At 36.4% G+C, this 15,567-nt stretch overlaps 1 protein-coding gene across 1 annotated transcript; it reads right to left on the minus strand.

Annotated features, from left to right (window-relative positions):
- Window positions 1–13,805: 13,805 nt before the first annotated feature.
- On the minus strand, window positions 13,806–14,216 carry LOC139725511 (uncharacterized). The gene has a single exon (XM_071636595.1). It carries the CDS (start codon window positions 14,214–14,216, stop codon window positions 13,806–13,808), a length of 411 nt encoding a protein of 136 aa, XP_071492696.1.
- Window positions 14,217–15,567: the final 1,351 nt, after the last annotated feature.

Below are 15,567 nucleotides of genomic sequence, written 5' to 3' on the forward strand. Positions count from 1 at the left end.
GGTTGTGTTATGCCGCATGACTTATTACTGACTAGTCCTTAAACCAGTTAATGTTCAAATAATATTGCAAAATTACGTATATTTCTACTTCATTATCATTTACATACGAAACCATCTATCTCTTGTAGCGATAAAATCATGGCATTTTAAAACACATGACTGCAATGTCATAAACGCCAATCATCAAGAGAATAAAACCGGTTTATTCGTACAAAGAGACTCACATCACTTTCATGTGTTTTAAAGTGTCTATATATTGTGTGAGGATATTACAGAAGAGACTGTTGTTGTAATATCCCCTCGGATATCCCCATTGTGCTTGTGATTGTGATTGAGAGGAAAGAGTACATGAAGAAAAGAGAAATATGAGAATACATTCTGAGAATTATATTCACACAGCTGTGTACGAAATTTCAGTGTAGATGAAAAATATAGGTTCACAAATTCTCAAACGTGATAATACGAGGTGATCGAGAAATGCAATAGATATTTGCAAACGAAAAGACGAACATTATATAACCATCATATTTAAAAGAAAGAATTTGTGTGAGAGGATATTATGGTCAAAGCACAGGGGGAGAGGGAGCTAGGGAGAGAGTGAGTAAAAAAGAAGGAGACCAGAAGAGCGAATATTCAGGAAGCTAAAGCAATTAAGTGAATTGCAAACATTCTGAATACATTGCATACATAACACATATCCATACACAATATTACAATTCTTGTAAATATTGCATTTATTGTAATTAACTTTGTACAAAACATTTAATTGATATGGAATTTTGAAAAATCATCTCCCGAGCAGTGGATAAATTCTCTGCCTTTTAGTAGGTCCTTAAGTGCCAAAAAGTCAAGCAACCTATCATGTATGTTCGTCATTTTTCCTTCCCTTACTGTCTTTATGTGATGAATCAGACAAATTTCATGAGCAGGTCTACCAAGGTCGTCTACTACAAGTACTTTGAGTTAAGCAGATTTTCTGCTCTTTGTACCGAATGGTAATACAAGAAATAAATGTTGAATCTCTGAAAACGTGAAAAACCAACCAACCAACCAAAAATCAATTAAACAAACAAATAAAGAGCAAAAAAACAACAACACTGATGTAACTACGAAGTCGATTCATACGCTGGATCACAATTTAAAATGTCAAGTCGGTAATCACGTATACACATAAAATGTAGACTGAACCAGCAGCCTTTCATGGTGTTTGCAGGCACTATGATATAAGACATAAGATTATGAAAAAAGGGGTATGGCCTGGTTCCGTTATGCTAATTTGCTTGGAAATATGAAATCTGTGGCAAGCTTATACCTTACGAAATAATCATGATTACACCTCCAAACACATGATCATGAATATTATGTCTAACCGCGATGATTAGAATTAGTTATAAACCCGTTCCATACTGAATTCTGAAATGTATATAGACTTAATACGCAGGCCACCAGGTTCCTGTACGGAACGGGTTAAAGATACTATGTAGAACATTTGTCTCAAATTGGAGGCTTTAAGTTACACCTGTTTGAACTCTTCGTATTTACACAAACACACATTATTAACAGGATAACGATATATACGTAAATTCTGTCTTCACTCGAAGATTTTGGAGTGATCCCTGAGGTCACTCTAAAACGAGTGAAAATGAACATTTTCACTCAAAATTCGCTCCAATTCCACTCTAAATTCACTCTTTTGTTTGTATTCATTCCTTTGAGAGTGAATATTTTCACTCGATTATTTAGAGTACCCTTTTTGTGGGTTATGATGCCATGGGATCAGCCAGGCTTTGTTGCCGATCAGTAAACCACTATCTACCACGTAATCCTACTCAAGAGACTTTGCACTTTAATTACATCTTAAAAGTACTGTCACAAAACCAGCAAGCACGGTCAGTTTAGTATTGGCTAGCAATAACAGCAGCTCTCAAGTTCGGAGTAGTAAATTAGCACGTTGAAATACTTAATACCACTATTGTCTACTGTCCACTTGATACTTTATGTACCTGCCATCCATGAATAACTTACCAACAATTTTCAAAATATGATCTAAAGAAAAAAATATGGTTGATACATATGACACTCGGCCGAGTAGATTTCCATCTACTTGAACAGCTTTCGCTAAAAATAGAGCTATGCTTACTGGACCGCAACAGTGGAATGATCCCCCTAGATAGCTAAGAGTACATTCTTTTTAATGTTTCCAAACGTATACAAGATTGCCTCCATTATAAATGACTACTCTGGTGTACTCGTATAGATATGAATTTATGAAAGTCACTAAGATCCCATGTGCTACCATTTGTGTATACTGTTTGTCCAATTCTTTAGTGAGTTAAATAGTTTTCAGGTTTTTGTTTCATGGAAAAAGTAGCCGTTTTCCTAGATATTTTATTACATTTGACATTGATTAAAGCTTTCCAATCTAGGAATGCTAATCTATTTATGAAATATGGTATAGACATTGCTAATATCTGAAGATAGAAAAGAATGACTTCTAGGACAACAATTTAGTACTTATGAACTGTGAAAGCAAAATGTGATTTCGATACTCAAGCTTCATTGAGCTATACCACATAGGTGGAATGCACACAAACACTTAGTGATAACAATGAGGCTATGGGGTCGTAGCCTGGCTTCAAGTCATCCCTTAGATTGCTGCTTCCCGACATTGCTATACTTTCTTGTCACAGCAAATGTCTGAAAATTTCCCAGTTTTCTCTTCCTCAATCTAACCACTCGATCTTGATCTTGTCTCACTTTTACTCCATCATCTTCATGGAAGCGGGCTAACCAGAAATAAAAAGGTCTGTTGTGCTGCGATAAATTGTATAATTTGACGTGACTTATTGTGAATCGTAGAGTAAAATCGATTGATTATTTTCATGCTGAAATAGTGAAAGCTGCTTAATTATTTTAAAAAACAAATCGTCAACCCACATCTCATGTACAAAACTGTACATGACTTAACTTGTGTCAATAACATTATCAATTTGTCATGCTTTTTTTTCTTCTTTCTTGTTACGTGTCCCATGGCCGATCATAACCCTGGGACATTTTATGATAATACGTGAACATATAACTTCAAGGTCCTGATTACCTTTGTTGGCAGTGATTTAACAAATGTTCAAGATATTACATTTGATGCATAAGTGTAGGTCTGTTGCATAACAAGATATCCTACCATATACAATTTTTGTGATAACGCCTAAAATATAAGGAGATATAAGTATTTTTCTCAGTAAACCGTAACGTTACTGTCGACGGTTTAGTCTGGAAACATTTTAATTGTAACCATTGTTCACATTTTGTATATTTTACAATATCTAACATCGATTATACTGATGCAAATTTTTGCATTGGTTGTTTCTATCCCTAACTCACATTTTAGAACTATTCTAAACAGCTATTGCTGGGTTTTTGTTTCATCTGCAAATTGTAAATTATGCCTCTAAGCTTTTTATATATTCTCTTATACTTCCCGTTCTGTCCGTATGAATATTTTCGTTCATATACGCTCCGTTCATTCCCAGTACTCAACCTGGATAAACATCATTTATAGTCAACTTGGCTGTTTCCACTAACAAGGGCAAGCTTATAGGACACCATTTTTTCCTTTTTTTTAACAATTGCCCCTCTTAGATTGTATCTTTAAATCATTTTAGCAATGAAACGTGTAATTTGTATGCGATAATTGTCAATATTTTGTATTCACCAAGTCTGCTTATTCTTCTTTTAAAAATCATATGATTGGTACAAAAGAAAAATATACTTGTATACTACGTTTGTCATGAAATTGCAGATGTAGATACATATACAAAATACCTGGTATATCAAAGTTAACTCTATGTGTGGTAGTTATTTTCCTCATATACTATTACAACGTATAAAGGAAATAGATAGAAAACTCAACATTTCACTTTCCTAGCTAAATGAAAGCACAGTTTTGACTTGCCTCTTTCAGAAAGCAAAGGAAAAAACATTTCCTTAAATATGTTTCAGCAACATGTCGTGATGTATACGTTTTGAAAAAGAAATTCAATTGTCATTCTACAAACGAAATATAAAGTGGAATATTCAATATGTAAGACACTAACACCATGGGTGTTAAACATTCCATTCAATAAAAGGAAAAAGAAAAACCTGTTGAAACCCGAAATATGTGCATTAAATCTATTTCGTTTATAGGAATTCAGATCATAATGCACATGCTCAGAGAAATCGACCCAGCGATACTTGTCTGATGGACAGTGTGATACCGCACTGTGTACACCTTATACCTGATGTAACCGAAGTGTATGAAAACAAAATAAAAAGTAACATTCATATCAGATTGATGTGTTGACAAAAGTATGCCGGGTCATGTTTTATGTGATTTTTTTTGATCAAGTGTGCGATAACAGGAAAGACCGGACTCTATCATTAAACACTAATGAGGAAGTATTGCTCTATAGGTTAGTACTCATGAGTAGTACTCAAACATCTGAAAGTGGAGAGTCCAGGATGTGTCAGGTATCCACTAGTCAGTGTATACTATAGCAAAATGGGAAATGGCTTCTCAAGGGACATGGGATACAGCCCTTCACTGCCAAACTATAACGACACAAATCATGATGACATGAAAATAGGGAGATTTTTTTTTTCAGATTTTATGTTTTATTGCCAAATAATCCTTCTGAAAAGAAGAACGTGTCTTGTGAGAAGGAAAGGCTTTTAATTCCAATTCGGCCATGTCTTGGATGTGGGCTGCTATGACGAGATGCCATCTGATGTGTTACGACAAACACCAATGCAATACACTCTACACACACACAAACACATATATATATATATATATATATATATATATATATATATTCATATATATATATATATATATATATATATAATACATAAAATACATACTTGTGGAAAATATGTGAATACAGATGACCGTGACTCCTGTTACAATTGAAGTTCTCAGGACCGAGTTTTCTTTCATTTTATCAACATTTCCTTACGGTCGTAAAAAGGAAATGTGTGAAGGTATCAAAGAAAATTATGATTTTGGAACCTGAATTTTCATTTCGGAAACGACATTTCGCTTTAACTGTATTCGTCATAACGGGAGCGCACTGTCCCGATTTGAACATAAAATTGTATAGTGTTACGACCAAAGTGTACGATTGAGGACAGGATTGGATCCTTTACTCTGACAAGACGTGACTGCAAATGGGGCATGGTGTCAGAATTGTGCAAAATGAAAACAATTTTCATATTCATTTTCATAAATTCACGGCATAGTAAGGAATAATAGAACAGTGTGTGTGTGTGTGTGTGTGTGTGTGTGTGTGTGTGTGTATGTATGTATGAGGGGTGATAGGTGATGAGGTGCACATGACATCTTTCAATATTTATACATGATTGTATCGCACATTCCCACTAATTCAATCGTGGGAACATTGTGTGACAGAGAATCGGTTTGTGGGCGAAAGTCAACCGAGAGCATAACACACTCATCACGACTAAGTGCTAGAACAGCAAAAGCATCAAATTACATGCGAGTTTGCTGTCGAGGCGAGCTTCCCTGCCATAGACCGATGATGACTGTGATGATTACAAAGCTTTATATCTCTTGCACCTTTAAAAATTGTTATTTGCCACCAGAGAAGCAGTGATGGTATTTCTGGATTCAGGAAATAAATGTCAACGACATGAAACAACTAGCTTATGTTGCTAGAAAGAATGCAGCGTCTCACAATGTGTTCACAATGTGTTCACATAGCCGACTACGTGAAAACAATCGAATTTAACAGTGTGAACATAATTTCACATTGTAAATATTGATGATTAAGAATTTGAAGAGTTTGTTCGCAAAAACCTATAAGTCCATATTTGCCAAATGGAGATATTTGCGATTAAAGGTCAAGAAAAATATAGAGAATAATAAGAATATTTTTGCTTCTTTTGACCATAACTTCAAAAATGTACCTTTAAATATAGTGACCAATATGTCATTTAAAAGGTATTATTTTGTACGTTATGACAGCGACCGTACTTCAAAATCTTCAAAAATGGACTAATTGGTTTTTGCGAACAAACTCTTCATGTGTTCACATTGTTAATACGCTCGAATGTGCCAATGTGCAGAGATTTCACACTGTGTTCACAATGTGTTCACACTGAGTTACCTATTGTGTTTCACACTGTGAGACACTGTGTTCTTTCCAGCAATGTTAAAACAATGAATTGAGACACAGTATTACTGTCAATGTGGTAATCAAGCCATCCCATATTTGTTTAGGAGTACATGATTGGTAAAAATATAAGTGTTTATGTGACTTTGTATAATACAACGACGCGATAAAAGAAAGTAGGTTGCAATTGTCTTCATTATGTAAAGTTACGTATATGCAAAATAATATATGAAAATATGCACAGAGACGGATATGTATAGATATAGATATTACATAAAAATATGAATAAATATATGTATATACATATGTATATATATATATATATATGTGTGTGTGTGTGTGTGTGTCTTAAATGCTAGTTGTCAATATTTGACTCTGTGACAAAGTGTTAAGTCTTGACTCATATCCTGTCACACAAACTTTGTATGTGTTTATCCAATGACTGCTATCATTTAGACAATATTCTGTTACACCATAGTATCTTGTTACCGGTCGTGATCCCCTGATCCGAGGAGGCCTCTGCAATCCTCGTACTTGGAGATACTCGGAGACACTTTGAGATACTTATATGGATTTTTAAAAATCTTTTCTGCGAGGTACAATGTACTATGTTTCAGAATTCTTACTGGGACACATTTATGTTTTTAGAATCATCACCCATACTAGTATAGTTTCCGTATTTCATTTTTCTCTTCTTGCAAAAAAAAAAAAAAACAGAGGTAAATCTATAAACCTTATACCAAAGTAACATATACAGAGAGGAAAGGAAAATGCACTCCAAATTAGCTTGCAGTTGGGCAAGAAAAAAAAATCGTTTGTATTCATTGAGAAGTTAATTACTTAAGTTACTATATTTACATGATTTATGAAAGCATAGGTAGAAACTTTGGGTACGCTGTATAAGAAAAGAACACGTTTTATCTTTTTTTCCTGAGGGCTGTCTTTTTTTTTTCTGAGGAGGATTTTTTGTTTTGTTTGTGCTATTGTTTTGTTTTTGCTCTCTTTATTTTCTTAAATTAAAACCCAATTAGTAGAGATTAAGTACTATGGACAGTAAGACCTACAAATTCAGATGATGAAATATGAATTATTAATTTTATATCCATCTAACCAGCTTCACTAAACGGATTTTTAAAGCATAAAATGAATCATGTCCGATATCAATTGCCTACACGTATTTCAGTGGAAAATTTGAATGAATTCGAAACAAAATCTGTCATTCTGCACAGCAAACGTATTTTGCAAATCAAAACATATTGCTCAAGGGAATATAATTATTTACCCAAGTTCCCAAAAGAAAGTCCCGAAAGATAAACCTATTTAACCTTACTTTTTGTTGCGTATGAATTTTTAATCTGTTTGTAATGGAATTACTCCGAGTTAAGAAAAATCAACGAAATTTAGCTAACTCATATGTCCTTTCCTTTCAATATCAAATCTTTAAAGAGGGTATTTTGACCTTTGAAATGATATTAGTAGCCCATTAATATATAAATGGCAATAAACCAAGCATTTAGATTTTTTTAAAGGCGCTTTGTAGTTAAGAGTTCATTCTAAACGTACTGACTTCCTTTCTTTGTCTTTACATTTTGTTGTTAAAACCTTTAAAAAACCATTAAAAAAGCCAAAGTTAAAAAAGAACTAAAAAGTAGCCTACTCAGAAAAATAGCTGAACCGTCCAAATCGACGGAATATCTAACCCATATTCGTAATGCCACCCCTATTCATTATTTGAAAGTAAACCTATGCGGGTTTTTTTTTTTGTGAGTTTGATATTGATGGTCTACAATTCCCGAAATTTTCTAGATTCATCTTATGGACATACAATGAATGTGAGCAATGAAATTGATTACCTAATCTGGATAGGACCCACCCCCCCCCCCCCACACACACACACCATTATTCCCTTGCCACCATATAATTATGTATTCACATAATTATCACAATATCTTGACAAAGTCTTCAGCGATGGACCACCTTAATACCGTTAGCTCGGCCTATCGATGTATTTACATCCTATATAGTCCCCCAACACCTACAAAGGTACTTTATTTTGGGACATTGTACGCTAAACCTGTTCCTAATTTCATCCTTGGAGACCGTTCTAAGATGGACAACCTCGTACAACTTGTTTCATTGTCAGGATAAGTCTTGTCACAAAGGCTGTACAGAAAAATAAAGGTATATTCGAAAACCGGTCTCTTCTTATTATTCAAAAAGACACTTGACTGTTGGCGGAGTGATATTTTTGTTAGAACACCAGCACTGCCCCGTGCTTCCGCACGAACACACTCCCGACGAGAATCTTGTCATGATATAAATGACTCACAAACGGCCTCAACAAGAAGTCATTGCCGGCTACACGTGTTCTGACTTCACTCGTGATTATGGTAGGAACACCTCAAGAAGTACACGAACTTCGCTCAACGTATATTTGATTTTGAATTCGATTTTGAATTTGATGTTGAATTTGATATTGCCTCTTATAGGAGAAGGGGTTTGCAAAAAGCAGCAATGAAGACCTGGTATTGTTGACTTTTAAGATCTTGACATGAGAATGATAAATTATTTTCTCCATAATTGTTTGTATTCCGACACAGGTAGGTAGCATATCCACCAACAACGTTCATATTGCATTGTAACGAATAAAATGTATTTATTCTAACATTTTTGTTTTTAATTTTCTTGCAGATGGCAATTTTGGACTCTTGGAGGACCAACATGGCACAAGTTACAGCCACGGGAATCCTACTCTTCTTGGTGCATTCTTGTGGTAAGATACCCTTCCTCACATTTCTTGAGTATGTGCCCTCATGGGATCATTGACATAATAAATGGTGCATTCCAATGTTTCGAATTGGTTCTTATAAATTCGTTTCTTACAAAATTACGTTCCCGGATTTATGCCATTTCCTTGTCAAGAGGGTTTAGAGAGATATTCTCTTTTAATACTGAAGCAAGGATACATAATACTTAGCATAAATATGACATCATTAAATTATTTGCGCGGAAGGGTGCATATATATATATAAACATACAATTGATAACCCTGAAGTTATTGCATTTAACTTGTTATTTCTGGGTTTCTCACTGCAAATAACTTAATCTACTTATATAAGAAAATAACGCTGATTTTAACAGAGCAACAATCATTTGCAGTTCTTATTAAGTATTCTCTGAAGTGAATATTTTCAATGCAAAGCAGGAAACGTATTTTTACTTTTACAGTCGCCGTGACTTTCACCGTACCGAGTACCCTGACGGCTAACCGCGAAGTCACTGCGCGGTGTACCGAGAGTGGAGTGCTCGAGTCACAGACAGCGAACTGGTTCTTGGACGGCATCCAGATCACTGAGGGCGTGGTCACAAATAGCAATCAGGCTCAACAAGACAAAGGATGGGGATACCAAGGAAACGCTCGAACAAGTCAGCCTACAGAGACTAATCGCGCATGTTATTATATAGGCTGACCGGAAAAAAGTCAGGATATTTGCGAATTGCGAGCACATTGTGATAAATAGATCACGATAATGCTCAACTAACATTATACGTATACGTCATTTGCCACGAGACGCATGAAAACAAGTAATTTCGGTTGAAACTGTAATCTACGCGAGAGTATTTCTGCCCAGCAGATCTACATTTCCGATTAGCAGGTAGATCACTGACACTACAATATTTTTTGATGATATAAAAGTACACTTGGCTGGCCTGCTCATAACACGGCTGCATAATTTAAGCAAGGAAGTGCAGGAAAACAATATCAGAATGCAATACTGCCCCACGAGGATAATGTGATATAATTTGTTTATTTCATGAAGGTTGATGCTGAGTAAAATCGTATTAGATAAAGATTTGACATGAACGTAAGCGTATCGCGAGAAAAAATGGTAAAAATAGCATGTATTAATATATAAACATATGTATATATATATATATATACATATATGAATGTATTCAATTATTCGTCTACTCTGTTATTAACTCTCCCAATGATTACAATACTGCTTAACTGAAACTCAAACTTCAATCTCTATCGTTGACGTTAAAAGTGTTCTGATAAGGTCTCTCTCTCTCTCTCCATATGTGCATATTTGTGTGATTATCAGAACACAATAATCCTTGAAAAATAAAATAAGAGTGATAAACTTGTAATGACACATATTAAGAAAGATTGGTTAGATCAGATTACAGACGAGACAAGAGAAGAGATAAAATTTGGCATCCATATGAAAGGCGTAGTTTCTTGAGTAACATCAGCGACGGAAGTGAACTTTGTACAGACAAAGGCACGTGCGACGGAAAATTCCACGTATTTCCATCCCTCATGATGAAGGCTGTTAGAATTTTCGCGAAGAAAGGCTCTGATGTCTTGAAAATAAGTTGTCAATGACGACAATGTATAAGAATATCTCCATGAAGCTGGACATGCTGTTTTAGTGCGCAGGTTGGTGAAGTGTTTGAAAAGCACGTCAGGGAAGAAATTGCCTTGCCTTGAAACGACTTCTCTACCTACAGTATAGAAATGACACAATAAATAAAATGACAAATTCAGCCACAATATGAACACTGCAACGATAACTTTGTTAGACAAAGTGAAATTATGTGTTATCTTTATTGTGATCAATTCAATTCTTGCGTATTAATCATTGCTTTTAATATTTCATTTCTGCCTGATTGTTCTGCCCAACCACTTCAGGCACTAATGAAAATACTTCGATACACGACTGGCATACGAAGATTAATGTCATTAACATTCACAACAGATGCATATTCGTAGTAGTCATGATAATGAACAAATCGGGATCTGACCACTGCTTTCATCCAAAATTTGCATTTGCTTTGCCGAAGACGACGGAAGTAACATTTGACAGCACTTAAACATAACAATGTGAAATACGAGAAATTTTCTCCAAATTTGGCGGTACTTCGAGGAATTAGGGTAACTAGAGAAGGAGTAAAACTTTAAGTACCTCAGGGACATCAAAGAACGATCTTTTCGTCAATCAGAGTTTCGAAAATGTTAAGATTGTCCATCGAAGAAGCTACTGATATGTCTGTACCTGAACGGAAGATAATATCGTCCCCGACGCGGGCCACTCTACGGGTGTGTGCGTAGCGTGTTCTCACTAATTACAGACGGTTGTCAAAACGCTTCGAAATTCTGCTTATCGAGATAAATATGAATGGAAAAGCATCACCTAAATGTAGGTTTCTCCCAGCGATGGCGAATAAACTTTTACGGCGAAAGAAATCCTGTAAGATAACTATGATGTTTGTTCCATTCTTGCATTTGATCTTCACATGTTCCATGTCTCCAATGAGTATTTCAAAATAAATCAATAGTATTGTCGTTTTCATGTCCTTGTGACATTGTTGAATGTCAGATTTGTTAAAGACGCTTGTGCATAGATCAGGAAGACTCACTGGTTTGTTGATAGATGTTTAATACTTGATACAAATCGACTTCAATTGTGACATTAAGAAATAAAATAGACGTGATAGTAAGTAAGTTATATTACAAAAGTAATGACCTTTTATGCCCATGTCAGAAAATCGGACATAAAGCAACTTATAACCATGGTCGTTTTCGATAAATCTAAATAAAATTGCCACACATACCTATCCGGCTTTATCTATCCCTATCTTCAATCCAAAACTAAATGAGAAAAAGGGACACAAAAACTCTGCCGACAGATATACCTATACAAGTTATGTGCTGTTTCTGGCACAAACACCAACCTGTTCATCGACCTCTCTACGGATACATTTTGCTAGTGCGACCGTCAATAATCATAGATTAAACCATTTCAATGGTAATTTGGTGAATTTAAATAATTCAAGCTTAAATACATTTTAAATGTTTATTGAGCACGCCAAGATCGCACTTATTGATTTAGCATGTTTTGTGTATTCAAATTGCACATCATCTTTCTTACCTTTCCCTACTACATCAGTTATGATGTTTGATGTCCTGCATGTCTAACCTATGGGAAATATCTCCTTTTTCGTGTTCTTTCGTTACATTTAAGAAGGAAAAAATAATTATGTCGCGAATTATTATGGTCGTTTTTTCATTAATCACGATCGTATCGCTAACAGTTTTTAGAATATTTTCAAAGAGGATATAAATTCAAAATTCTTTAAATATCATACTATGAATTATAAACCAAATTTTCCTGCAAACAATCCTTATTTTCAGGGAATCATTCGTCTTTACAAAATGTCCTTACGTTGACTTCTATTGCGATAACATCTCCACCTTGTTGGGCATCATAGCCTTATAAATGCTCGTCATGAAAGCCAATAGAGGTCTCATCTGGAAGTGGCTATTGAGTCGTAAAATGCATAAAACGATTCAGACATTAATGTCCCATAAGATGGTTTGAATTGCAAAGCCGAAAGGGAGAGCATGTTATCGGACCTCCTACATTCCAGTGGTTATCTCTATTACTGCACCAATCGTTGCTTTCACTACAAGACGTATTACAACATCGAAAGTGTTTTGACCTTCACTCCTTCCTCTTATCATAACGGGAAGACGCTACAGTGCATCATTTCCGGTTCTCAACAATCAGCCACGTTGAACGTACGACGTATGTAGCCAATGTAATTTACTCCGTATTTAATTGTGCGTGTGTGCGTGTGTGTGGGAGTGGGTGGGTGGGTGTGTGTGTATATATGTGTGTGTTTGTATGCGTTGTATCATAATGACTATCTTTGAAAAAAAATATTGATAATCATTTTGTGTCATTCGAATGTTATGCTATCACTATTCTACAGCCTGTTGAATGTCAAACATAGTACTTGTGTTCTGTGTCTTGAAACAACACAATACGAAACAAGTTCCTCTGCACTTAACATTTTTGAATGGGTATGTTTCCACGTTAGTTTGTATGTAACGCAGTTACATCTCTGGACGTGACACACGATCCTGTAGCCGTAAAACAGATAAAACAGTCACTCGTGTAAATTGATCACTCTGTACTCACTTTAACAAGACTTTCTCACCTTCTTCTCACCCGGATGCCTGTAGGCCAGTTGGCCTGTCAGTTGACAGCCTCCGTATGAGTCCTCGCCAAGTTTGTCTGTCTTGAGCCATGCAGTTTTAACTGTGTTAAAATCCATCTCCTCCCTTCGGGCAATCTCCTTGATTTGGTCTTCCCATCTCTTCCTTGGTCTCCCAATTGGCCGCTTCTTGTTTGGTTTCCATTTTGTGGATCCTCTTGACATCCCTCGAGTCTGGCATCCTTTCTACATGTCCATGTAGGTTCCTTTCTATGATGGTCAGAACTGACTCTACCTTGAGGGTTTGTCTGATGGTTTCATTGCGAACCCGATCTCTTCTGGTAACCCCATAGATGAGACGGAGAACCCTCATCTCGGTTTCCTGGATTCTACTCTTCAGTTTTGAAGTATTAAAGTGTCCAAGTTTCACGGCCATACAGAAGCACTGGTCTCAGAATTGTTGTATATATACACACTTTGACATCTTTGGGTATATCTTTCTCTTTCATGAGGAGATAGAGTGCAATTAGATTTCTGGTAAATTTGGTTGTCCTGTTGTTAACTTCTTCCTCCATGAGAATGTTTGTTATCTTGCTGCCCAAATATGTGAAGTTGTCCGTCTTTTTAAAAAAAGTGTCCATTGACGGCGACATTCCCCTCTTCCAAGTCCCTTCCCACATGCATGTACTCAGTTTTGGTGTAGCTCATCTTGAGACCAGCTTTGGTTAGCTCCCTATCCCATTGGTTCATGACGTCTTGTAGTTTGTCCCTGCTGTCTGCGGTTTGTGCTACATCATCTGCATAGCCCAGGCATTCCTCACTCGCATGATAATCCTCTCTCTTGATGTTCACGAGCACGTGGTTGAGATAGATGATAAAAAACAACGGTGAGAGCAGGCTGCCTTGTCGGACCCCTGTGTTGATGTTAAAGTAGTTTGAATCTCCGATGATGGCACTCTTCTGATCATTGTAGGTGCTCTTGATGGCCATGAGTAGTCTGCTGCTTATTCCAGTATCCTCAATCATCTTCCACATCTTTTCTCTTGGCACTCTATCAAAGGCCTTCTCCAGGTCCAGGAAACAGATGTGCTAATCAATTGCATACTCACAGCTTTTCTCCAAGTAGAGTCGTAGGGCAGCGATCTGGTCAATGGTCCCTCTTCCTGGTTGAAATCCATATAGGCTTTCCGATAGCATCTCTTCTACCTTCTTCCTCAGCCTTCTCTCTAATATCCTTTCATACAGCTTTCCAACATGGCTCATCAGCGATATCCCCCTGTAGTTTTTGCAGTCCAAAGGATCCCCCTTATTTTTGAATATTGGACAGATTAAAGATTGGTTCCATTCCTCTGACACGGTGCCACTGACCCATGAGCGGTCGAAGAGTTCCAGTAGCATGTCCTTAAGTGGCTGACCACCTGCCTTGATTGTTTCAGTCGGGATCATGTCTGGCCCTGGAGCCTTGTTGTTTTTTGTCAGCTTCAGTACAGCTTCAATTTCCTCCATGCATATTAGGTCTTCTTGGTCTGAAGCAACATGTGCAGGTGAAATGGATTCCCTACAAAATACTGATATATTACTGTATACTAAAACATTAAAAAAAAGCTTATACAAATACACATTGCCAATCGCTGAAATAATATTCCGCTTTCTATCTGTCCACGCCTACCTTGTCCCACATATCTTATGCATTATTTCTTGTAACTGGAATGGATCCAGTCGGTCCTGGGAATTTATCATTGCTTACTGACTAATTTCTGCTATCTGAATTTTCCTATGAGAGATTTATCAACTCGCATACTCCACGGGAATGATTTCTACCTTAAGATATTCTGAGATTACGATCCTGCAAGTTAATGACAATTCACATATAACGTATTCTGAAACTGTTTGGGGCTTATTGCAACTACTTTTTATTCATCTACGACATATTTTCTCACCCTCTTGCTCTTGATGCTTATTGTAAATGAGATTTTATTATTGCTCATATTAATTCATAACAAAAAAGAATAAATAATGGTATAAACTTTGCCTCTATATCCAATATTTTTCCCCGTAATATTGATAAAAGGAAGGAATTTCAAAGAGTAATGAGATACCTCTGTATCTTAAAGGTAATGTGTGGCCCAGCATTACTTTGAAATCATGGACAAGTTCATACGAATGGACTTTCCTAGCCAAGCGCTCCGGAACACTTTTTTTTTGGGGGGGGGGGGGGGGTGGGCAAAATCTCGACGGGGGCACATTATGTGACGGTGTGAAATCCTCGGCGAGGGAGCGAAGCGACCGAGCGGGGGTACCACGGTAGGGACTTTTTTTTGGTAAAAAACAGAGTACAAAAGTCGCGTTGACAGAGCATTTAAAAGCAAATTTCTAGGAAATTACA

This window comes from Diadema antillarum, unplaced genomic scaffold (genome assembly GCF_040938485.1).
Source record: "Diadema antillarum isolate AM-2024a unplaced genomic scaffold, OU_Dant_1.0 seq00000048_RagTag, whole genome shotgun sequence".
In the NCBI taxonomy this organism is placed as follows: domain Eukaryota; kingdom Metazoa; phylum Echinodermata; class Echinoidea; order Diadematoida; family Diadematidae; genus Diadema; species Diadema antillarum.